Source organism: Dreissena polymorpha, chromosome 1 (genome assembly GCF_020536995.1).
Source record: "Dreissena polymorpha isolate Duluth1 chromosome 1, UMN_Dpol_1.0, whole genome shotgun sequence".
Taxonomy (NCBI): Eukaryota; Metazoa; Mollusca; class Bivalvia; order Myida; family Dreissenidae; genus Dreissena; species Dreissena polymorpha.
In genome coordinates, this window is record NC_068355.1 from 112,811,566 (window position 1) to 112,838,713 (window position 27,148).

The 27,148-nt window shown below is 37.1% G+C and overlaps 1 protein-coding gene across 3 annotated transcripts; it reads right to left on the reverse strand.

Annotated features, from left to right (window-relative positions):
• LOC127845015 (uncharacterized) lies at positions 1-27,148 on the reverse strand. 3 transcript variants are annotated; one of them, XM_052375639.1, is made up of 16 exons: positions 26,974-27,148; positions 23,476-26,445; positions 22,915-23,068; positions 22,436-22,566; positions 21,042-22,006; positions 18,897-19,034; positions 18,102-18,361; positions 16,315-16,437; positions 7,898-8,242; positions 6,758-6,856; positions 5,583-5,681; positions 3,179-3,277; positions 1,923-2,171; positions 1,429-1,671; positions 609-736; positions 1-365 (listed from the first exon to the last, which is right to left on the reverse strand). In XM_052375639.1, exons 1-16 carry the CDS (start codon positions 27,098-27,100, stop codon positions 328-330), a joined length of 6,168 nt encoding a protein of 2,055 aa, XP_052231599.1. In that variant the 5' UTR covers positions 27,101-27,148; the 3' UTR covers positions 1-327. The 3 variants fall into 3 exon arrangements, with proteins under 3 accessions (XP_052231599.1, XP_052231606.1, XP_052231611.1); XM_052375646.1 differs by lacking the exon at positions 16,315-16,437; XM_052375651.1 differs by lacking the exons at positions 1-365; positions 609-736; positions 1,429-1,671; positions 1,923-2,171 and adding an exon at positions 2,275-2,317.

Here is a 27,148-nt window from a genome sequence, read left to right on the forward strand (position 1 = left end):
CATGTTATCAATGTTTAAAGATATTATATATTAACGATGTGACACCACGACTTCTTATTTTCAGTATACAGCCATGTATGGTTCTTTGGTGTGTTTCCGAAGTCAGTGGTGTTATTTTCTTTTCAGTTAATTTTAACTTTCGGTTTCTGTTTCGATTGTGAATGTGTTGTATTATATGGTAGAATCAATTTAAGCTAGAATGGAATTTTTCTTATAACGAGACCAAAAGCCCAATCATTGATTATTCCATGATGTTTCCTTTAGATCAATACATAAACGAATCATCCGTAATTACTAAGAAACTGATACTTATCATGATGCTGGAGGTTAGTTCCTCTTGTTGGTGAACGTTATTTTCATCAAACCTAAATCAGAGTACAAATAATACAAAAGTAAATTCTATTCATAGTATGAGCACAAAAACGTTTGAAGTCTAGCAATATTGGTTAAGATGTGATTCTGGAAAAGGCTTGACAATGCCTTTTGAATATTAGCTACAGCTTCTAAACAATTCATAAGTAACTTCAGCCATGATAATTTCTACATTAATCATTGTTATGCGCGCGGATAAAGTACGTCAGAGACAGTTGTAACTGATGTATTCTCACCTTTATCCTTACTTGTCATCTCAACATATCGTTGTGATCGTGAGAGAGCACCGTCAGAATCGTTACACAAAAGAGCCGACTGTCGAACCAATGAGCTTCCGTAAGCTGCCTTTGGATATTCAGGATTTCTAGTTAATAACATTGAAAATATATTAATCCATTTATGCCAAGTGGACTCTCACATCCGAATTGGATCAATTTATTTCCAAAATTAGGGATGTCTAGTACATGTATATTTATTTCTATATTTAGAATATTTCTTACAGAAATACCTTTAAGCAAACAGCGCAGACCCTGATGACGCATCATGCGGCGTCTCATCTGGGTCTACGCTGTTTGCCAAGGCCTTTTTCTGGACGCTAGCCATAAATGGGTTAAGCAAGTCTGAGCATTGATACCAATGTGACCTTGCCACTTGGGCTTTTTTAAATGGTGGTTGTCTTTGACAATGTCGAGTCGTACTCATATTCAACATGTAAATAATGGAAAATATCCAACCTTAGTCTTAAATGCCAATAAAGGAGCATAAATGCATTAATACACCGCATGAGCTTGGTGGTATTCGGCTGGTTTAGAATATAGATTGAAAATGTACAATTTGAATAAACGTAATTAATGAGTAAAGATAGTGCTTTGGTAGCAGGTCAGGATTTTACCATCATTGTTAACTTCTAATGGACACAACAAAGTTGTATCCTTACAATGAAACATTATAAAATATTTTATAGAAATCCTTTAGACATGGATCAGTTAACACTACGTCTATGTAAATCGGTATACACTAACATGAACACAAATAAACAATGTTTTAGATATTCACCTCTTTCGGGATTTCTTAAACCTTGTTGAGGTAGTTCCAAAATTGTATCTACTTTTGAAACTTGTTTCAATGTCATCTGTTAGTATGTTTTCAATCGTGTTTGATCGCAAACTTGGTGTTCGGTCAGACACACTGGTAAGAGTGGGCGAGGCAAGTCTTTTAGTTAAGTCAACTCTGTTCTTTTGAAGTAATATATGCAATCGAGCTAATGACCCACGTTTTCTTCTTCTTCTGTTTTGATTCCTTGTTGATCGGAATAAGAAACATTGCACAAATAATTGTTGTGTTTTGTTCAAGAACATTGCACAAAGGTAAATTTTGTTAACCACATGTTGACTACAACAACTTAGGTTATTGAGAATAAAATCAATCAAAAATAACAATAATTACATATATCAACCGCTAATACTAAACACAAAATAGCATATTAAATCAAAAATATGAGAAACTATATTGTTCAATATTTTCACAAAATAACGATTAAACTGCATCACCTTTTGCGTGATCGCTTTGATTTGTTCTTTTCCGACTCCCAGCTGTAGTCTTCAGCATAAATACTTGTAAAAGTTCCATTAGATTCTGTATGTTCATCGCAGCGTTCGATGCGCGTTTGGTTTAGAACCAATGTTGCATTATGAGTTTCATGAAAGAAAAACCTTTGGCATTCCACGGCCTCATCAGAATCAGAATAACGGTGTGTGCAGCATGGAGGGGGCGGAAGACTCTTAACGGGACATAATGGTCTGAAATTGTTTAAACGCCTTTTTATGCTCCGTGCATGCCGTAAACATATTTGCCATTACATGGCAGCAACACTTTTGGACACACCGGAATCATGGTTAAGATTTCCCAGATATCATATCATCGCCATGGTACACAGTCCTGAAATCTTTAGGATTCAAAGGGTTTTCCTATAGCATTATAAGGAAAACTCCCACATCTCATGACCGACATGTTTTTCAATTGACAGAAAAAATATCGTCGGATAAATTTTCAGAGACCGTTTCATGACGACTGCGCAAGCAAATGCGCAATGTTTACAATATTAAGTAAGTATTCATAATAAAACAGGTTACAAGAGTCACATTAAAAAATATGTATATAAACAGTTAAGACTGCACGCATGACATTCCATTTCCAAGTCCTACATTGATCCACTGAACCACCACAGTGAAAGGTAACTGGTGGGCCGCTGTTTATGTAAATCGTCTTTACTGTAGCAAATATTGTTAGTGTTGTCTTTGGTTAGTATCGTTTTTCTTACGAACCATGTCGAATGAGTGGGGAAAATAATTTTGAGCCAGGTAAAAAAATATCGTATAATAAAAGTAGTGATGGTTTTCAAAAACAAATTAAGCAACCACAAGCCTTGGCAAAGACTCCTGCCTCTTAATATGCATGTAGCATCGATTGTTGAATATATACCCGTTGATACCCTTTTGGCTTTATTACTTTTATTAATCGCTTAAATGCCGCTCACTTTTCAGCCGTATTAATATATCAAAATGTCACATTTAGCGACAACAACAACTCATACATAGAACACATGTTTTTATGAGTTTGTTCCCTTAGCGATACAATCTGTTGAGTTAATTTACGCTTAAGTATATCCAGTATTTTCGTTTATTATAGAACTGAACATACAGTTCGGATCATATTTTAAAGATAAAACAAATTAAGCAAACACAAATATTGGAGCCTCGGCCAAGACTCCTGCGTCCTCTACTCCTCCTCGCCTCTATTGACTCACCTTGATATTGGTGATTCATCTTTTTTTCGTTTTCTAGTTTGATCCGAACCATCACGCGACCTGGGATCAGCTACAAATTGTGAAAGAAAACTCCTTCGCCTGTGAAAAAAAAGACTTGCTTCTACATATATACAATCGCAATCCGTTTTAAGGACAAGGTTAACACGAACATAGGCGCGTAGATGACTAAGATAGATAGAAAGAGATGATGTAGGGTAATGACATAATGAAGAGAGAGATGATGTAGGGTAATGACATAATGAAGAGAGAGATGATGTAGGGTAATGACATAATGAAGAGAGAGATGATGTAGGGTAATGACATAATGAAGAGAGAGATGATGTAGGGTAATGACATAATGAAGAGAGAGATGGTGTAGGGTAATGACATAATGAAGAGAGAGATGGTGTAGGGTAATGACATAATGAAGAGAGAGATGGTGTAGGGTAATGACATAATGAAGAGAGAGATGATGTAGGGTAATGACATAATGAAGAGAGAGATGATGTAGGGTAATGACATAATGAAGAGAGAGATGATGTAGGGAAATGACATAATGAAGAGAGAGTTGATGTAGGGTAATGACATAATGAAGAGAGAGATAATGTAGGGTAATGACATAATGAAGAGAGAGATGGTGTAGGGTAATGACATAATGAAGAGAGAGATGGTGTAGGGTAATGACATAATGAAGAGAGAGATGGTGTAGGGTAATGACATAATGAAGAGAGAGATGATGTAGGGTAATGACATAATGAATAGAGAGATGATGTAGGGTAATGACATAATGAAGAGAGAGATGGTGTAGGGTAATGACATAATGAAGAGAGAGATGATGTAGGGTAATGACATAATGAAGAGAGAGATGATGTAGGGTAATGACATAATGAAGAGAGAGATGATGTAGGGTAATGACATAATGAAGAGAGAGATGATGTAGGGTAATGACATAATGGAAGGAGATGATGTAGGGTAATGACATAATGGAAGGAGATGATGTAGGGTAATGACATAATGAAGAGAGAGATGATGTAGGGTAATGACATAATGAAGAGAGAGATGATGTAGGGTAATGACATAATGAAGAGAGAGATGATGTAGGGTAATGACATAATGAAGAGAGAGATGATGTAGGGTAATGACATAATGAAGAGAGAGATGATGTAGGGTAATGACATAATGAAGAGAGAGATGATGTAGGGTAATGACATAATGAAGAGAGAGATGATGTAGGGTAATGACATAATGAAGAGAGAGATGATGTAGGGTAATGACATAATGAAGAGAGAGATGATGTAGGGTAATGACATAATGAAGAGAGAGATGATGTAGGGTAATGACATAATGAAGAGAGAGATGATGTAGGGTAATGACATAATGAAGAGAGAGATGATGTAGGGTAATGACATAATGAAGAGAGAGATGATGTAGGGTAATGACATAATGAAGAGAGAGATGATGTAGGGTAGTGACATAATGAAGAGAGAGATGATGTAGGGTAATGACATAATGAAGAGAGAGATGATGTAGGGTAATGACATAATGAATAGAGAGATGATGTAGGGTAATGACATAATGAAGAGAGAGATGATGTAGGGTAATGACATAATGAAGAGAGAGATGATGTAGGGTAATGACATAATGAAGAGAGAGATGATGTAGGGTAATGACATAATGAAGAGAGAGATGATGTAGGGTAATGACATAATGAAGAGAGAGATGATGTAGGGTAATGACATAATGAAGAGATGATGTAGGAATGATGTAGGGTAATGACATAATGAAGAGAGAGATGATGTAGGGTATGACATAATGAAGAGAGAGATGATGTAGGGTAATGACATAATGAAGAGAGAGATGATGTAGGGTAATGACATAATGAAGAGAGAGATGATGTAGGGTAATGACATAATGAAGAGAGAGATGATGTAGGGTAATGACATAATGAAGAGAGAGATGATGTAGGGTAATGACATAATGAAGAGAGAGATGATGTAGGGTAATGACATAATGAAGAGAGAGATGATGTAGGGTAATGACATAATGAAGAGAGAGATGATGTAGGGTAATGACATAATGAAGAGAGAGATGATGTAGGGTAATGACATAATGAAGAGAGAGATGATGTAGGGTAATGACATAATGAAGAGAGAGATGATGTAGGTAATGACCTAATGAAGAGAGAGATGATGTAGGGTAATGACATAATGAAGAGAGAGATGATGTAGGGTAATGACATAATGAAGAGAGAGATGATGTAGGGTAATGACATAATGAAGAGAGAGATGATGTAGGGTAATGACATAATGAAGAGAGAGATGATGTAGGGTAATGACATAATGAAGAGACTATGAAACTGGATACGAATAAAACTTTAAACTTCAAAAAGTTGTGATTAACCGACCCTGCTGATTTGCCTGTCGTTCGTTTTCGAACAGACTGGGAACAATCACGTGACCTGTGATCTGTTAAATATGCCGCTTGTGGAACAGGACTCGTTCGCCTTAAAAAAGAAAATTATACAAATACATGTTTCTAGAATCGGTATAGGTCACTTTCTAACAGTGGTACAACTAAAACGAGTGCACTGTAGTGATTTTTGTTTATAAATCGTTTATGACGGCTAGAACTTTCCATGAAATTGTCAATTTGTCTTATCTGTATGTTTATACTTGTGACCTGTGGTGTTGTGAAGAACAGAAATACATAAAAAGGATTGGCATCGATACTCGTTGCATACAATTATCAGTACATCGCACATCAATGTCAGCGATTGATTAATTTGTTTAAAGGGAATACTAATACTAATGTTTTCAGTCTTGAATACTACCAGCAGAACACAATGCCTATAATTGATTTCACAATTAACATTCTAACCGCCGAATAAATCTCACCAAACTAAATATTAACTTATTAACTTAAAAGATATTATTATTAGACCCTGACACTGGTGATTCCAATCTAGCTCGCATTCTGTGCTGTTCGTTATCAGATTCATTACTTGACCAACTAATAAGTTGGGGCGTATGACTTTTTTGCCTAAAAATCACATTCAAATGAATAAATATTTTACGTTTTATACTTCATATTAATATAAATTCATATATTAATTTTATTTTCGTACAATGAACTCTGTAGAAAAATAAAAAGTATGTATAAAAAGTGTATTTATATATTTGTCATTTATTTATATATTTATCATTTATTTAAGATTTTTACACGCGACGATTAGGTGTTAAATAAAAATTACATAACAGAATACTGACATAACAAATGCCTTTACTTTATCCAAAGAAATATTTGTATCGCTAAACATAAATTTCAACTAAATATCTTGTTGCAAACTAAATGTCAACGCTGGTACATGCGTTGCGCATGGTAAATGGCTTGTAAAAAAGTCGGAACCCGTTTAATTGCGATCATAAAATAAATATAAATAAATAAATACAAACAAACATACAATAAGTTAAGAATACAAACTTGAAACATTTTAATTTACCATAAAGCATGTTATATTTTGAAGCGTTTAAAAAGCGTCTTCATAATTAATATTAATGAAAAAATGTATTATTATCAAACCATAACCCAGGTGATTCCAATCTAGCTCGCTTTCTGTGCTGTTCGTCATCAGATTCATCACTTGGCCAGCTAATAAGTTGGGGCGTATGACTTCTTTGCCTTAAACATCAAATATATGTGCATTATGTTACGTTTCAAATACAATATATTTGATGTCAACGTATTACGCTTGTCGTACGGTAAAAACAATAAAGCGTACAACGATGGTATTTCGATACTAATGTGAACAGTTTGAAATACCGCCAGCGGAACACAATATCATAAAATAATATCATTATCGATTTCAAAAAAATAATTATAACAGCCCGAATAAAAACTCCATACTAAACATTGATGATACATATTTAAAACATGTGTCGTAAAAGATTAGCCTGTGTAGTCCGCATAAGCTAATTTAGCACGATAGGTTCTGCCTAAACTGGAATTTCGTCAAGAAGACCATGCCTTTAAACGAATAAAAAATGGTAAAAGCGTGAAGTTGCCAAAATGATTATCAATATCAGACCCTGACAATTAGAATTCCAAATCGTACTATCTTTCTTGATTGTTCGTCATCAGATTCATCATTTGACCAGCTAATACGTTCTGGCTTATGACTGCTTCGCAAAGATCAAACTACCTGTATTTATATATTATTACTTTTACATGTTTCACTATGAATTTAAGCCTCTCGTAAGCCTCCTCAACCCTCAACTATGAATTTAAGCCTCTCGTAAGCCTCCTTAACTATGAATTTAAGCCTCTCGTAAGCCTCCTTAACTATGAATTTAATCCTCACGTTAGCCCTCCTTAACTATGAATTAAAGCCTCTCGTAAGCCTCCTTAACTATAAATTTAAGCCTCCCGTAAGCCTCCTTAACAATAAATAAGCCTCTCGTAAGCCTCCTTAACTGTAAATTTAAGCCTCCTTAACTATGAATTTAAGCCTCTCGTAAGCCTCCTTTACTATCAATTTAAGCTTCTCGTAAGCTTCCTTAACTATGAATTTGAAGCCTCTCGAAATATGATATTGTTTTAAGTAGCTTATAAATGGACATAACACCATGTTGGTGTATGCAGAATATATACTTCAGAACACATCGATTTGTAAAATTCAAATTGACTGTATAAAGACAATTCATGAAAGCTAAGACGCTTCACCTTTTTTTCAATCTCAATCTTTTCTTTGTCATTAACGTCGAAGGTGAGATGGTTGCTCTTTGGTTGATACCCGTGTTTTCTTTGTATGATCTATCTTCTAAGGTGGTCTGAATTACTGTTTTTCGAATTTTCCCTTGACTCTTCGACCCAGTCGGATGCGAGATAGTTGCTCTTTGGTTGGTTCCAGTATTATCTTGGTATGATCTATCTTTCATGAATGTGGTCTGAACTGACGTTGTTCGTCGGGTGCTTTTGTTCTGCCTTGATGTTCGCGATGAACGTATCTCCTCTACAAATTCCACAACTCGTCGCTGTGATATTTCACTTATGCCTGAACTTATGGGCCTGTATAAAAAGAAAAGAATCATACGAAAAAGAATAAATTTTAACAAAAGATCCTGAATATTTCAATCGTATTTTTCTGTATCAGCTCATAGCTAGTATTTTAATATAACATTAAGCTCATAAAAACGTTTGATACACGTATAAGAATATTTCCAAAGATACACTCATAGTTATTTATTTATCAATCAAACTCTAAACAATTCATACTTGTGGCATGACAACAAAATTGTATTAAAACGAAAAACTGTTGATACACATTTGCAAATCACATTTTTTTTTGGATGATGATGATGATACAGTCTTTTCACACCTTTATATAAATACAAGAAAAGAACAATTTCGAACTTCAAAAGCTACCAAATGTATTATTACAAATCAACGTTCAAATTTCACACAGATCCGTGCAAATGCCTATCTATTATCAATTAAAACGAGCATAATTATGGAACAGTTTTTGGTTGATTTTAACTGTTTTGTACGGGATCTAGGTATTTTATTGGTTAGCTCAAATCAGTGTCAATATATTTGCATAAGAGATTTTGACGTAATCAATTTAACCGTTCACGAATGGAAAATATATTTGTTTTATGCATGCAATACATTACAAAACAGACAAAAAAACACAAACATTCGGACTTTTCGTGGTAATAACTTATAATATTAACACTGCGTTGCATGACATAAATTAAGCGATACTGGATTGAATAAAAGCTCTTGGAAAATATTAAATGAATAACAATAATAGAACACATGAGTGTGCAAAAATAAATCAAACTAAAGTGTTGGATAGTGGCTGTAATAGTTCATCCTTTTAATTTACAGTTGACACATGACCAGCATTGCTGAGATATAGCCCAGACAAAAACGCACTATGAACTAATGTTAGCAATGTCAAAGTATATAGGTCTGCGACAAGTTTCCCACAGAAGAACATGCTGGCCATATGTAACATTTCTCGTGAACCTATCTGCAAATGCAGTTGGAATTCTAGCAAGTAGCATACGCTATACTGGACAAGCTGGCAAAGAACGGCATACCGCATAATAAAAAGATGTTTAAAAGTTCACAATTCTGAGCAAAATATTTGGAGCAGAACGTCATGCACACCTTCATGTGCTTATTTTATAACAAGTTTAATTGTCAAAATATTTCCTAAAATAATTACAGAGAGTTGTATCGGACAATAATTCAGAAAGAACATAGTAATTACAGAATTTCACAATTGTTCTTAGAACACAGAGACAAATAATTGAAGCCACCGCCCAAACAGTATTTACACATCCTCTTGGTGATGACGCTTTCTTTAAGGTTTCGATGAATTCTAACCAGTAGTTACCTAGAGATGGCACAGGCAAATGTCATGAATTTGGCGTTATATGATAATTTCATGAATCTTCAAAGTCCCAAATATCTGACAAGAATTATTCAAGCAGAAAAGTATCAGTCGAGAAAGTTAGTTTTAAAAAGCTAGTCTTTTATTCAAGGCAAGTTACAAATTCTTTATATAATACAGTACGATACATACATGTACACAACGAAATAAAACATATACAAGAGTTGTTACAACACAGCGCCCTTGACTATTCTTGCGCGTTATTAGTATAACAGACGTTTTCTGTCAAGCACCTAATACTTTGACCAAAGACTTGGGAATTTAAGATCTTTAGAGGTAAAATAGTGCTTGTAATCTTTAATGAAAATTTATAAATTAAAACAAGAAATGTGACCATGTCAAGAAAATATAATTCCCCATTTTACCAGTTCATTTTGGCGAATTTAAATAAAATTGCAAGCAATGTCTGCATATAAGCTACCTACACAGAAAAGTACCGCATAATACATCACTCAAGACTTAAACATATTGCGCAGAAATCATATTCTATGTTAACAGTTAGCTTGACCCAACTAGCCCGAAATGCAACCCCAATCTCACGGCCGTTAATCACGCGCGCCACCTCTTTTTTAGATGCATTAATAAATGTCCAATGCTTCTTCCGAGGTGGCGCTCAGGTCCGGATGTTTCGAAATTTAATGGATAATTTTACAGGTGATTAGGTTTTATACGTTTGTTTAACATATTTCGCATAATTTTTAAAAATCGGCCAATGTAGTGCGATTCAGCGAGTATAAATTCATTCAAAGATATACAGAAACATAATATCACAACCCATTTCGAAACGTGAGGACCTTTATAAGTTGTGGCATGGGTGCATTCGTAAAATCAAATCTAAGTATTTTGCCTGTGTGACGAGCGAATTCCCAGCCAATTAAATCTCTAATTACCTAAAACGATTGCTTTAAACCTGTACAAATTTATGCGTGCACAAAAACATCGGCTTCTAGCCGATCTAATAGATAAATTAGCATTTTTCAAAAAGAAATGGAGCCAATGCCTAGGAGGTGGCGCTCAGATAAGTAGATGGCGCCAATGCACATTTATAGCTTTGTTAAAGGAAACTTTTTATGTACTGGTTTCTATTATGTTAACAGGACTTACATTATTTTGTGTAGGTTGACTACTTCAGCACATTTGAATCGCGTTCGTTTTTAATTTGAAAAAGTAGTTTTCTAATAATATCTTGATGGATATAAACGTTCGTCTTTGTAAGATAAGAACATTTAACAGGTATTATACAAAAAAGTTAACGGAATAATACCGAGCTATCTTTATTTATTTGGAATGGATAGTGGGAAAAACTAAATATATGAGGCTTATTAAAATTCGTTGACCTTGGCATTTTTAGAAAGGGCCACAAATCATCGTATCAAGATTTATTATCTTATACTTATTCCGTGATTTAACAAACTGTATACCGGTACAAATATTGCTGTCGATGAATTATTTTGATAATATTGAACATTAAGTTATTGGCTTTATTGAGTATCAGAAGTTTTTGGTATATATCGTACAATATGTTTTATTTATGTTGGTGACTTCTTAATTGAGTTAATCACTTATATATTTTAAAGCGAGATTATACGATTTTGTCAAATATTAATGAATTTATATAAAATGTGTAAAAAACTTATTATATATATTTCAATATAAAATCAAATAGAAGTTCAGAAGAACATGTGTCGAAAAATGCGAAATAAGCCAGATATTTAATTCTGAAATCGAAAAAGGCTGTACAGTCGAATTCGCCAGCATGTATATCATGCATGTACGATGTGAATCTAAACTTAGTTTAACTGTTCATTTGAAATTCCTGCAACGATATATATTCATACGACACAAGAACACTTACTCTGATCCTAATAAAAAGACGAATGCTTCGGTTATTGTAGGAAAACATGTTCGTCACAATCGGCTTTGGGCGCTAATTTGCCTTTGCTGCATTTTATGAAATTCGTATTTAATGTATAATATTTATTGCCTATTTTGTGTTATTGTAACATATTTTATCAATATATTACAATTTAACAAAATTAAAAAATCGTATAATCTCGCTTTGCCCACTACTGCGCCGCTTTGAAGCCATATATTCGACCTTTGACCTTGAAGGATGACATTGACCTTGACATTTCACCAATCAAAATGTGCAACTGCACGAGATACACATGCATGCCAAATATCAAGTTGCTATCTTCAATATTGCGAAAGTTATCGGCAATGTTAAAGTTTTCGGACGGACGGACGGACTGACTGACAGACAGTTCAACGGCAATATAACACCCTACCTGGGTATAAAAAGTACATCTCATTTATTATAGAATCTGTTTATGTATTGTAAAGATTTGGGCCTCGGTATGTACGTTAAAAAATAAATTCAATATAACAAATAACATAATCTATCAAATGTACGTCATGTGATAATGCCATTGCGATACGACTGTTAATTGATACATCCTGCGTTAGCGCCACCTCGTATAATTAGCGCCATCTACAAAGCATTGGCTCCATCTATTTTGGAAAAATGCAAAATTATCTACTACGTCGGCAAGACGCCACTATTTTTGTGCATGCAGCATCTTATGTATGTTGTACGCAATCGTTTGATGCCATTAGCGATTTAATTGGGTTGAAATTTTCTCGTCACACAGGAAAAACTCATCGAAATGCTGTTAAAACTCCACCGTGCCACAACTTATAAAGCGGGTCGCGTTTTTAAATGGATTGAGAATGCATGTTTCTGTACATTTTTGGATGAATTAATATTCGCCGAATCGAACTACATTGCACGATTTAAAAAATAATGCGAACTATGTTGAAAAAAACAACGACATATAAAACCTAATCACCTTGTACAATTATCAATGAAAGTTGAAAACATCCGGGCCTAAATTACTTTTCTAATGATCTGGTGATAATTGTTGGGATATGAAGCGGATATGAGTATGTCTACAGATAATATTATCCAACGTTTATTCGGTCGATACACTAAAATAAAATGCGTGGTAAAATAAAATGTATTTTGAAACATGTTAATTTCATAAACCATAATGTCAATTCGAAACCCTGTTATGCTTTATTGGACGGTGTTTTAGTTTTTTATTCGGGTAATTATTTGTAAATAGAGTATGACCAAAAATAGGGACGCATGGATATGAGAAATAAATGACAAACGTTATGTTAATATTTGACGCTTGCTATTTTGAACTACGATTGCAAAGGGAGAAGTAGAGCGGCGTGTGTTCCGTAAATTGCAGACTAAGGACGCAGTGACAGAGATTGTAGACTAAGGACGCAGTGACACAGAGATTGTAGACTAAGGACGCAGTGACACAAAGATTGTAGACTAAGGACGCAGTGACACAGAGATTGTAGACTAAGGACGCAGTGACACAGAGATTGTAGACTAAGGACGCAGTGACACAGAGATTGCAGACTAAGGACGCAGTGACACAAAGATTGTAGACTTAGGACGCAGTGACAAAGAGATTGTAGACTCAGGACGCAGTGACACAGAGATTGTAGACTAAGGACGCAGTGATACAGAGATTGGAGACTAAGGACGCAGTGACACATAGACTAAGGACGCTGTGACACAGAGATTGTAGAATAAGGACGCAGTGACACATAGATTGCAGACTAAGGCGGCAGTGACACAGAGATTGTATACTAAGGACGCAGTGACACAGAGATTGTAGACTAAGAACGCAGTGACACAGAGATTGTAGACTAAGGACGCAGTGACACAAATATTGTAGACTAAGGACGCAGTGACCGAAAAAATGTAGACTAAGGAGGAAGTGACACAGAGATTGTAGACTAAGGACGCAGTTACACATAGATTGTAGACTAAGAAAGCAGTGACACAGAGATTGTAGACTAAGGACGCAGTGACACAGAGATTGTAGACTAAGGACGCAGTGACACAAATACTGTAGACTAAGGACGCAGTGACAGAGATTGTAGACTAAGGACGCAGTGACACAGCGATTGTAGACTAAGGATAAAGTGGCACATAGATTGTAGACTATGGACGCAGTGACACAGAGATTGTAGACTAAGGACGCAGTGACACATAGATTGTAGACTAAGGCGGCAGTGACACAGAGATTGTATACTAAGGACGCAGTGAGACAGAGATTGTAAACTAAGGACGCAGTGACACATAGATTGTAGACTAAGAACGCAGTGACACAGAGATTGTAGACTAAGGACGCAGTGACACAAATATTGTAGACTAAGGACGCAGTGACACAAAATATGTAGACTAAGGATGCAGTGACACAGAGATTGTAAACTAAGGACGCAGTGACACAGAGATTGTAGACTAAGAACGCAGTGACACAGAGATTGTAGACTAAGGACGCAGTGACACAGAGATTGTAGACTCAGGCGGCAGTGACACATAGATTGTAGACTAAGGCAGCAGTGACACAAAGATTGTAGACTAAGGACGCAGTGACACAAATATTGTAGACTAAGGACGCAGTGACACAGAGATTGTAGACTAAGGACGCAATGCCACAAGATTGTAGACTAAGGACGCAGTGGCACAGAGATTGTAGACTAAGGACGCAATGACACGGGGATTGTAGACAAAGGACGCAGTGACACAGAGATAGTAGACTAAGGACACAGTGACACAGAGAGTGTAGACTAAGGACGCAGTGACAGAGATTGTAGACTAAGGACGCAGTGACAGAGATTGTAGACTAAGGACGCAGTGACACAGTGATTGTAGACTAAGGACGCAGTGACACAGAGATTGTGGGCTAAGGACGCAGTTACACAAAGATTGTAAACTAAGGCCGCAGTGACACAAAGATTGTAGACTAAAGACGCAATGACACAGAGATTGTAGACTTAAGATACAGTGACACAGAGATTGTAGACAAAGGACGCAGTGACACAAAGATTGTAGACTAAGGACGCAGTGACACAGAGATTGTAGACTAGGACGCAGTGACACAGAGATTGTAGACTAAGGCGGCAGTGACACAAAGATTGTAGACTAAGGACGCAGTGACACAGAGATTGTAGACTAAGGACGTAGTGACACAAAGAGTGTAGACTAAGGACGCAGTGACACAGAGATTGTAGGCTAAGGACGCAGTGACACAGAGATTGTAGAATAAGGACGCAGTGACAGAGATTGTAGGCTAAGTACGCAGTGACACAGAGATTGTAGACAAAGGACACAAAAATTGTAGACTAAGGACACAGTGACACAGAGATTGTAGACTAAGGACGTAGTGACACAAAGATTGTAGACTTAGGACGCAATGACACAGAGATTGTAGACTAAGAACACAATGACACAGAGATTGAAGACTAAGGACACAGTGATTGTAGACTAAGGACGTAGTGACACAAAGATTGTAGACTAAGGACGCAATCACACAGAGATTGTAGACTAAGGACGCAGTGACACAAAGATTGTAGACTAAGGACGCAGTGACACAGAGATTGTAGACTAAGGACGCAGTGAAACAGAGATTGTAGACTTAGGCGGCAGTGGCATAGAGATTGTAGACTAAGGACACAGTTACATAGAGATTGTAGACTAAGGACGCAGTGACACAGAGATTGTAGACTAAGGACGCAGTGACACAGAGATTGTAGACTAAGGCGGCAGTGACACTAAGATTGTAGACTACTGACGCAGTGACACAAAGATTGTAGACTAAGGACGCAGTGACACAAATATTGTAGACTAAGGACGCAATGACACATATATTGTAGACTAAGAACGCAGTGACACAGAGATTGAAGACTTAGGACGCAGTGACACAAAGATTGTAGACTAAGGACGCAGTGACAGAGATTGTATGCTAAGGACGCAGTGACACAGAGATTGTAGACTAAGGACGCAGTGACAGAGATTGTAGGCTAAGGACGCAGTGACAAAAAGATTGTAGACTAAGGACGCAGTGACAGAGATTGTATGCTAAGGACGCAGTGACACAGAGATTGTAGACTAAGGACGCAGTGACAGAGATTGTAGGCTAAGGACGCAGTGACACAAATACTGTAGACTAAGGACGCAGTGACAGAGATTGTAGACTAAGGACGCAGTGACACAGCGATTGTAGACTAAGGACGCAATGACAGAGATTGTAGACTAAGGACGCAGTGACACAAAGATTGTAGACTTAGGACGCAGTGACAAAGAGATTGTAGACTAAGGACGCAGTGACACAGAGATTGTAGACTAAGGACGCAGTGACACAGAGATTGTAGACTAAGGACACAGTGACACAGAGATTGTAGACTAAAGACGCAGTGACACAAAGATTGTAGACTAAGGACGCAGTGACACAGAGATTGTAGGCTAAGGACGCAGTGACACAAAGATTGTAGACTAAGGAGGCAGTGACACAGAGATTGTAGACTATGGACGCAGTGACACAGAGATTTTAGACTAAGAACGCAGTGACACAGAGATTGTAGACTAAGAACGCAGTGACACAGAGATTGTAGACTAAGGACGCAGTGACACAGAGATCCAACGTGTTCCTGTAATACCAGCATTTTTCGTCTGAATTTTTCCACCAAACTGCTTCCAATAAATAGTAAAATAGAGGCAAAAGCGATCTCTGGACTGACCACAATAGTTGTTATATTGGGCACTTTCGAAACACATGTGTGAGTATGCAACATAAAGCAGACTTTAACTAACCAACAACTTTGCATGAATTGAACGCTATCTGTTCTGGTAGGAATAGTCATCAGGTTTCGATACGTTGATGCAGGTGAAAGACGCGTGACAATGCGGGACGTAGATGCAGGCAATGGAACGACACTAGAAATAAACGCGTTGAATCTAGTGGTTCCACGCAACCCATGTTTCATGTATGGCCGTACATCGCCTAGCATTACGTTACATGTCGTTAACATGTAGATTAATGACCTTGTCAAAGTATCGTTTTTGCAATAATGTTCTTGTCATAAAGTAAATGTTATTTATGTGCATATCTATTACATCTACCAAAAGAATAAGCTTAGAACCATATTCACACAATATACAACTATTTTATCATACATATCCATGTTGTCCTTGAATTATCTTTACTCGAGGCTGCTTTAACCGTTAAGATACAATTTAAAACAAATAAACAAGCTTTTAATTTACCCTACAATAATTAAACCACTTTTCAATGTATGTTCTATTGTTGTTGTTTTTTGTTAGTTTTGTTTTCAAAAATGAATCGGGAGAGACTATTATGGTCAAAATATCAGAATATTGAAGGAATTTCACTCGTGTAAGACCGCCATCATTCAGGGTACGTTTGATGTACGTTTTACTCGGGGAACCAGACAGCTTTAACAGTGAATACATGACCCTGTATTATAACAATTACACTTCGTTACGAGTATTCAGGTTAAGATAAACCTTAAACTTCGGCTTTTGCAGTCATAATCAATATTTATCGACTGTAATTGTATAATTTACAGTTTATGTTGCAATAAAATTCTTCATTACAACTTCATACAAACATTACTTTTGCTATTTAAAAGCGAACTCTTCAAAAAATACTTCAGCTGGTGTGATAACGACCTGGTATGCGTTCTCGTATAAGTCGGCAATTGGCCTTTCATTGTCGAAACAAAGGTGTAAAACATACGGAAAAGTGAAATGTTTACTATAATGACAAAGCAATCTACCCAATGCCAGTGTTTTGAAACTATGTCTCAATACTCCTAAGTCATTGTACGGACCGCATTTACCAACAACCGATTTGGTTTACATTTACATTTCATGCAACAATAATACGCATAAACTTCCATCAAAGTCAACCTTTGTATTGGTTTTGAATACCCTTCGACAATTATTGACCCAAACACAAGTCTGCCCTCGAACTGTGAATCAACTTTTAGTCGAAATCTTTCACATTTAATTAGCTTTCCACAGTTTTCCATAGTTTTTACCAGGCATAGAATTAGGTGCTTTTGGTAAGTTCCAGTCAGTTTGACTACATGATTCCCGTACGAATCCAATACACATCATAACAAATATTTATACGATGTTCGTTTAACCTACTTCTAAGGGCTTTTTCAGTTTTTTTTCTCAGAAAAGTGTTTCCAACCACAGAACGCGGGGCAACCTGTGTGCCATGTTATGGAAATGGAGAATAAAAACATAAAACATGAAGATATTAAAGGGCCTAGCAAGCCTCTGAAACCTGCCCCAACTATTTCATCAAATAATTAAATCTTCATTTTATTTGACGACAAACGACCACTTCAAACTTTTAGAACAAAACGTATTTAAACTCATTTATTCGTTCATGTTTAATATATATAACAACAAACACTCATGTGGAGATATAAAATTATAGTTTTTCCTAACGAAAAAGTTTATTTAAATAGTGTTTATTTCTTGTCGACCTATTTCTAAAACGGCAAACAATAAAAAAGTACACTTCATTTATCACAAAGATACACACGTATCTAAAACATATTTACATATTGCACTCCTCGTTTTTCTGCAGCTGAACAAGCCTAGCAGTGGCCTCAATCATGTATTTCTCTCTTTCCATGATATCGGTCAGTTTTCCCTCCTCCGCACTGCTGGTACACAGCACTATGAACTTGCTGTCCTTCTTGCGCGCTCTCCCACGCATCTGCACAAGCGCAGTGACAGTTTTGGGCGGGTACATGCTGATCACGCGGTCACATTCCGGCCAATCAACGCCTTCCTCTGCGACCGATGTGGCGACGACCACCTACGTAGAGAAGAACACGAGAGTTTCATATTGATAAATCAAATAACGTTCCAAATTCTTTACTTATATGCTTAAACAAAATATACAAATCGCGTAGAAAGAATGAAACCTGGCACAAGCTGAGAAGGGTTGACATGTTAATTGTACATAGACGACAGTGCCAAAGAATATCAAAACAAACGTTTCGTTTTTCGCTTTTAATTCTTACAGATTAAAAACTCCTACATTCAAAATACTTGTCATATCTCGAACATATTCAGCAAGCGAATTGTTAAGTATACACCAAATATGTAGCGTTTTAAAAACTCGTGAAATTGTTTGTTAAAATAATTCAGAAAATAAAGACCAATTCGTCTGATAAGAAAATTACTCAAATACATAAAATGTAAGTTCAAATACGAGTTATACCGGTAATGTCAAGAATTAAAATGCATGTATTTATAACACTATATTGAATTCACAAGCATAACAGTTTTGGATTTACACTACAAACGCAAACATACCCAAAGTATTAAATGACGTTTCAAAAACTTGCCTGATACTTGTTCTGTTTTATTTCTTCCAAGACGCTCTTCTGTTGCTTGACACTCATTCCCCCAGCACTGGAACCTGTCGATCCGTGGCCTACCATTGTGGTAGTGAGTAGCCCCGCTCGCTGCATACGCTCCGACCGCTACATAGAATGGTATACGCGAAAATGTATCTCACACACATGTGTACAAATACTTAGAGCGTTCTCATATGTTTCAATGGACTCAAACCATTTTTAAAACTCGGCCAATGCGTCATTCGAAAAAGGGTCTGAGCGAGTGCAAGTTTCAAGTATGTTGGACAAAAATGTGACCGTTTTAGTTTTCATAAGGTTTTACAAAAGCCATATATGGAAAATTGCCCAACTCTGACCCCCCCCCCCCCTTCTGACACGCGTGTTTTTAGACCTTCTTGCATACATGTTTCATGCATGCAAACACTGGCTTGTCACAATGACATACATCTTGTGAATGGGGTAAAACTTTTAATAAACAACCAACACTCGAAGCCCTAACAAACATATTCCACGCATCGTGCATGCAAATACTGCCATATGTTTTATATGATGACAATGTAATCAACATTTCACTTGAAAAGTTTTAAGATAATAAACAAAACGCATAGCCCTTACATTTATGCGCCGTCAGTGCAAATACTGGACATTTGTTAAGGATAAAGAACCTAGTAAACAACCAACAATGTTACATTAAAAAATCTCATTTTAAAAACGTTCAAAAAGTATGTTGATTAAATGGAATTGTAAAATAAAGAATTTAAACAACAGAATATCACTTGAAACCAATGAATTAAAATTTATCATCATTTTTCCTTAATTGTCATGTTATTGCCTGAAATGTTGTATTTTCTTAAGTTTATTCAGATAGGATAAAAAACGTTTCTTGTTATTTATCTACAACAAATAATCATCACATCATAATCGTCATTATAACCATCATTATCATCTAACTTATCATTTTAATCATCTTCAAAGAGAACCGACTTTTGGCAATGCGTCAGAAGAAATACTATAAATACTGAATAAAGACCATGAATGTTATATACTATGCATTAGATGCATTCATAAGAAATGTTGCTTTTTCCTTACAAGTAATGCTTCTCTGTATAAACAAGGATTTCTTAACGGAAGAGCAACGCTTATTTGTAAATTTCATGATGACAAAAAAAAGGCAAGTGCTCATGAGATTCGTATGGCTCACTTTTACCATTAAACCAATATTTCCCAAATCTCTGGCGATATTTTTTTCAACAAACCAGAACCATTTGTTAACTAGCCCTGGATATACAGTAATTAGAACATAATATGGCGGCCATGTTTCTTTTGAACGGACCGGGGTTCTTTCCAAACTTGGCCGAAATACCATTTGAACAAGTAGAGGACTTCAAGCAAGTTTGATGAAAATTGAACATAAATGTGACTTCTCTAATGTTAACAAGTTTCAACTATAGAGGTAAAGCCCGCCCCATGGCGGGCGTGTTTTTCAACGGACCAAACCCAGTGTCGTACCTTATATCATAAGAACAACCGTTCTGAAAACAACCTCATGATTAGACCCAAAATCTGACTTCTGGAGAAATAAAAAGTCATCGAAATCACAATAAATAAAACTGCCTCGTCTTTTGTCTGCCGGTGTTTTTAATCGCACCGAAATCGTTTTCAAAGCTGATATAGCATTAGAACAAATGTTCTGAACAAATTTCGTTCAATGGACTAAAATACAGATTTCTAGAGTGAACTCAAACTTTATCTTGAGTTTGACCTAGTGACCTATAGTTTACCCCGCGTTAACCAGTTTCGAATTTGGTTGAGATATTATTTAGACAAACATTCTGACAAAGTTTTATGAAGATTCGACCATAAGTGTTGTCTGTAGAGTTTAAACAATGTAACATGTGGATGACAGACATCGAACGAACATGGACGAACGACGGACAAAGGCGATTGCAAAAGCTCAAGATGAGCACGTTGTGCTTAGGCGAGATAAAAAAAAACGTATATAGCAAAATGTTACGTAACTCAAAACGGCTTCGGAATTAATCCGCTATCATGATTGATTATGCTGAAAATGACCCAATAGCAAGTGAACGAATAAATCGCAAAAAAACAATAATGCATGCTAGGTAGTCATACCTTTAGCAGGTCTGTCAAATGGAAAGCCGTGCCCCTTTGTTGGACTAGCACAAGTGATATGGTATTACCACCAGAGAATGAATCGTCACGTTCGATACCGGTCAAAATGTCGATCAAATGTTTGACGTGATTATCGAGCGGCATGTTCGGCATATTCACTGGAGGGGATTCAATGAAGAATAGGTCCCTGTCGCACATTTGCAATTCAACTAGTGTCTCGGTTGGAAGGCCGATTGATTTGGCAAAATTGAAGTTTGCTTTTCCAAGTTCATCGAGATCTCTTAGAGCACAGTAAACGCCACCATCCAGCAGACTACTCCGGGCCATACAGACCCCTTGTGTGTGAGATCTAAGCATGGAGAACTGAACTTCTTCTATATTGCTGCTTGGCTTAATGTCATTCAAGCTGTTCTGAATATTATCTAGCTCTTTGGAAACAAAATCATCAGCTAACATTCGTATCACAGCTTCTGCAGTGCCTGGTTTCAGTTTTTTGTCAATGGCCACGTAAATTCTTATATCCGACACCTCTGCGAGTCTTAGCACACAGTACATGATGTATATATTGAGTTCCTTACTAAAGCTCTTCTGAAAACCAAATTGAGAGTCTTGGTCCGAGTCCTCTTCACCATCCATCGGTGTCCGTGTTTCCATGTTAGCATTCGACTGATAGCTCTCTAGAGTGGCTTTACACTTGGGCTCCTCAACAATGCTCATGCGCGCCTTGCCTAAGTTTTCAACAAGTTTTACAAGCATTCCAAAGCTTTCCTGTACATTCTTTTTACCAGCCGGTGAAGCGGTCAGAGCCAATACCTTTGGTTTAATTGTGTTTTCTTTCCGCTGATAGTTGGTCAGTAGCTGATTAAATGGATGGTCCTTATCACAATGGTGCGCCTCGTCAAATACAACTAGGCTAAAATCCTCCCAACGGACAATACCTTTGTCTAACAGATTTTGACAAAACGCTGAAACATGAATTTGAAATCAGTTATAAAAACACTTGAAATTAGTACCTGTACGAATATATTTTTGCGATTACGGGTCTGTGAGATACTACACGTTCTATTTTACTTCATCAATGACATGCCTTCACAATTATTGAACATTATATTGTCACAGTAAAACACATGCATAGCAGCTTTGAGCAGTACAAGTAGAATCGAATCTTACAGTATACTACCATATGTCTGTTTTGATCACTGATTTGGAAGTGGGTGGTAAGCATAACCATATGTATTGAACTTTGTTAGACGATATGATAATTCTATAAATATTACTCCGCATTTGAGAGGTCAATTCAGAGCATTGATAGTTTCAGTACCATGGCTTGAATAATTATTTCATCGTTTACATAGGTTTACCTGTTTGAAAAGTTAAACAGTATGTATACACACCTGCCGTCACAACAATGACGTCATGTTTCCACAGAGGTACGCCACCTGTCGACTGTTGACCCATACAAAGGGCCGCAATGCGTAAGCGTCTTTCTACAAGCTCCGTGCAGTCTTCTGTTTCATCATTAAATCTGTATGAGAATGTGAAACGCATTGAAAATCACTAATTATACTCCGTAAACTTACCTTCTTATCAATCGAGCAGATTTATTCACCTAGTGCATGGCATTGAACATTACATTCTCTATTACACATATCTTATTAAAACAGACCGTCAAAACGTCACCCATCTATATAATGCGCAATATAATGCGAGGCAAATGTGTTACGAAATGTAGTGAAATAAATATTTAAACAAGTAGACTAATTTGTTATTACAACGAATTGAAATGAAACATTACAATTTAACAAATCGCACCTTTCATCTCGTTAACAAGCAACACAATGTAAACACAAACACAATATACATATTCACGTACCTGTAAAACGATCTTTCTCCAATCTCCCTTTGGATGTATTTCGACTGTTGCAATACGAGAAGCACTTTGTCTACAAGGAACAACACATTCCTCGTTGGAAACTTCTCAAGCATCGCGCTGATCGTCATCACTGATACCAATGTTTTACCTGTGCCTAAAATTTAAAGAGACCTTCTTAATGCAAGTTTAACATCACGTATATTAATAGCTTTCCCATCATATTCTGAGAAATTGTTGTGGCCACAGGCTGATCTGGGAAGATACTGTTCGCACATGCATTAAGCCCGGTTTTTCCAGAGCGAGGCTCATATAGTTTTGCATTTTCTAAACTTCGCTTTATTGTTTCCATGGTTAACGTAATCCAAAATATTAAAGGTATCAATTATTGATGAAAATTGTTACATAAAGTCATACGTACTATATCCAATAAATATTTGTCATAGAGATCGAACAGTTTTTATACTTTCGTCAAAACATGGTGTATTGAACAGTACTACCATACCCAAATTAGGATATATACAATCTAGTCATGAACGTACACTGATACTACAATATGCTTACCAGTAGGGAGGAAAACAAGAACATCATTTGCCATTGCTTTTCTGTACAGCTCTAACTGGTAGTTGCGTGGTTTACTGACGGTGTATGGAACATGATTTGATGCGAAATCCAATGCAGGCAGATGTTCGCGCACAGGGGCAGGCTCCGTGCACACTTTCGACAGATGACGCTTTCCTTTCATGTGCGCCTCATAACTGTCTTGAGTGTTCATAGGCGCCTTGCATGTGTGACAGTAGTAGTTGTGTGTAGCAGCATAGGGATTCGTACAGGTCGAGGCTTCAGTCCTTTTTGACGGATGATATACGCCTGTCGCTGCTTTAAAATTGCTTTCCTGTTTGCCAACGTTTTTGTTCCGTGTTGCGTATGCAAGGTCTGAAGGCATACCTCGTTTAACGTTACTATTTGTACAGTTGTCAGTAGGAGACCCAGAATCTTGTTCCAAAACTTGAGCATATTTGTGCAGAAGAGCCACGCGTGTTGTTGTTACTTCGGGCTCAATTCTTGATTTTGTGTAGTGTGACTGACAATCTTTAAGTTCTGTTGGCAAATACTCTGCTGGAAACAGTTCTTCTTGTAGGAACTCGTCAAGTGGCGATTTATAACCAGCGTTTGATCTGTCCCCAATATGATCTCTATCATGTGATGCATTTTTTGAGTTCTCAGCCCATGTTTGGTGAGTTTGTATCATATGCGTCTGAAGCTGTTCAACGGTGATGGCTTTCGAGCCACAGACGGTACACTTATGCCAGCTAGTCTTGTCGAAAGGATTGCCTTTTGCTGGATGAACAGCGTCTTGTGCGTGTTTGGAACGCATGTGAATCTCTAAATGCTTGAACGTGTTTGTTTTTACACCACACGTCGGACATACGCACCAAGCGGTTCGATCTGTCGATTCTATTATCGGTAGTTCACTTGAAATTCCAGCGGCCTTTCTATGCTTCGCTCCTTCTAAATGTTGCCTATAATTGTCTTCTCCAGAGCAAGGAACTTTGCATATATCACAATAGAAAACCTTAACCGGCACGTCTATTTCTTCGATTGCATGCTTCGCCTTCATATGAATGAGTAAGTGCTCAGACGTGTTGCATTGTGTAAAACATACAGAGCACGTGTGCCAGATGGTTTTGTCTATCGCGTCAAAAGCACTTGTAGTCGTATTTTTCATATGTTTCGCACCTTGAAGGTGTTGCTGATAGTTGTCATAACCAGATATTGTGACACTGCAAGCGTCGCAAACAAAAACTCTCTTTGATGGCTGTAGATCCGCTACGCTAACAGTGCTAACTGGCCTTCTTGTCTGTTTATGTTGTTGCGCCTTCAAGTGGTTCTTTCCGCTAACATGTTGTTGCATATGTTGTTCGGAAGTGAAATCTACCCGGCATAAAAAGCATCGTCCTGTTCCAGTTAATGTATCAAAATTGTAATCTGCAACTGGTGTCTGTTCAGCAGCTGATGTTGGTTCTTGACTTAAATATGACAAATACGATCCTCTTGGATGTACCTGCATTCCAGCATCAAAGATATTACATTCGCTACTGAGATTGCCGTCGCTGTCCGAAGGTGAAGAGACAATCCGATGCTGAGAATAAATATTTGCCTGTGAACAACTGGCGTTTTCAAACATTGGCCGATTGGAGTTTGATAAACCATTTATTCCCGAGGGCACTAAATTATCCCTCGCGTTTAGTGGTCTATATACCGGTTCAACCGCACTCAACTTTACAGTATCATTAAAGCTTGAAACATTTCTGGCACTGACCTCGGTCTTCATTCCTTGTTTGAGAGCCGTGTCTTCTCGTTCAGTTTTCAGAAACATTCCTCCTAATGACAATGTCTGTCTCTGTTCAAGTATATCCAAAACCCCTCTTCCTCTCCCTATACCCGTCGTATAACTGTCAACTGGATTTACAACAACCCGAAAAGGAGCAGTGACCCTGCTGCTTCGACCAGAACTAGCGTCAGATTCAAACGAACTCAAACTCAAGTGACTTAAATTATCTGTTGTGGTAGATTGCATGTCTTCTTTGATCTTTCCCTCATCTGTCTCCCTGCTTTCTTGTCTTTCAAAGTTTAGGCCTCGATTGCCATGACGATCAGATTCAAAAGGTTTTATGTTCAAATCGCTTACTGTCGACAATGTATTGTCATCAGTGTTATCGTTTCGTACCAATGGCTTGAACGCTTGCATTTCTTGCTTTACGAATGTTTCAGCACGGTCGATGTTGACATTTTTAAAACTGGAAGTACGAGAATCGCTGGTTGGTGAACGATTCTTTATATTATTGTTCTTTGTGTTTTTAGCATGTGCTTGACTTTTAAAATGATCGTCGGCACTTTCCGGCCCCGAGAAATAATTAATATTACATGCATTACAACCCAACGGCTGTACAGCCCCACTTTTCTCTGCTTCAAATCTTCCATTGTCATTTCTGTGCTTTTCTCCAATCATATGCGCATCTTGTGTTTCGGGCCCAGTGAATCCGGCATTACATACGTCACGAAATAAATCGCTTACCGATCCCAAAGGCAGATCTCGAGAATAAGCCTCGGCCCCCGACACTTGCTGACCTGTATTTTCAGTTGATTCTCTTACGAAAGTTTTGTCTTGATAATCGAGCCTACGAAAAACATTGCATCTCTCAGAATTTGTGTTGGTTGTCGATGCTGGTTTGTTGTTTCTTACGGCCCATTGCAGTGCTTTCTTTTGGTGATTTTTACCATTTAAATGACTTGATGCGTGGGATGGTGATGTTAATTCTAATTTGCACACATGACAAAAGCCTCGCTTACCATCAAAATCATATTCGTTATTAGTAGAGCGATCTTTTGAATGCGTCGAATTTGATCTCGAACTGCAATCCATGCCGCGTTGCTTTTCAACCATTGCATTGTGTCTCGGTGATATTAAATGGTTGTTCAATACATCAGCTGTGTCACATCTTATCTTACACACACTGCAATAGTGCCCACCTGAAAAAAAATGAATATCGAATATGAAGGCTACTAAACACTTAACAACCGTACATTTTGTCACAAAGAATTGAACAACCAACACTCTGCGTTGAAAAAATGTCCTGATTTGTTTGGACGAACCACTGTTGTCTCTTTGAACATGCCATCTCCAGATGATGATCATCTTTGACAAGTCCATTACAATGTTTGCCGTATTAATAAGCAGATTACAGTCTGAACAAATCTATTTTGCTTATTAGTTTAACATTGACTTTGAGCTTGGAACTGAAATATTAGCTTGCGCTTGCACCACCATTGGCTTACATGGCACACACTATTATAAACAATGTTTATGTCATGTTACCAGGAAAGTATATAACAGTAACATTTGATTTATTGCACTGCTTATAAATACCATCCTAATATAAATGTCATTTAAGCGATACTGGTTTTCAAGTCAAATATTACTGTGATTTGAGCGAGACTGGTTGTCCAGTCAAATATTACTGTGATTTGAGCGAGACTGGTTGTCCAGTCAAATATTACTGTGATTTGAGCGAGACTGATTTTCCAGTTTCCGTCTATGTTCTGCGCTGGCGAAGTGCTGCTGGGCAGGGACATGTCCTGAAAACGTCTTGATGCAGACATCGCAGCTTAACGGTATGGTAGCCATTAACAAGTACAGCGACCCAGGGGGTAAGTAACTGAGAGTTCGATTATT

What these genes read in the sequence shown, in the direction of transcription:
- LOC127845015 (XM_052375639.1), bottom strand. Translation starts at nt 27,100, where the DNA reads ATGGCTACCATACCGTTAAGCTGCGATGTCTGCATCAAGACGTTTTCA. An exon ending in TCTTGTTTTCCTCCCTACTG is followed by an intron (nt 23,069 to 23,475) that starts GTAAGCATATTG and finishes TTTAAATTTTAG; the next exon opens with GCACAGGTAAAACATTGGTA. An exon ending in TTGGAATCACCTGGGTTATG is followed by an intron (nt 5,682 to 6,757) that starts GTTTGATAATAA and finishes TTCTTTTTTAAG; the next exon opens with GCGAACGAGTCCTGTTCCAC.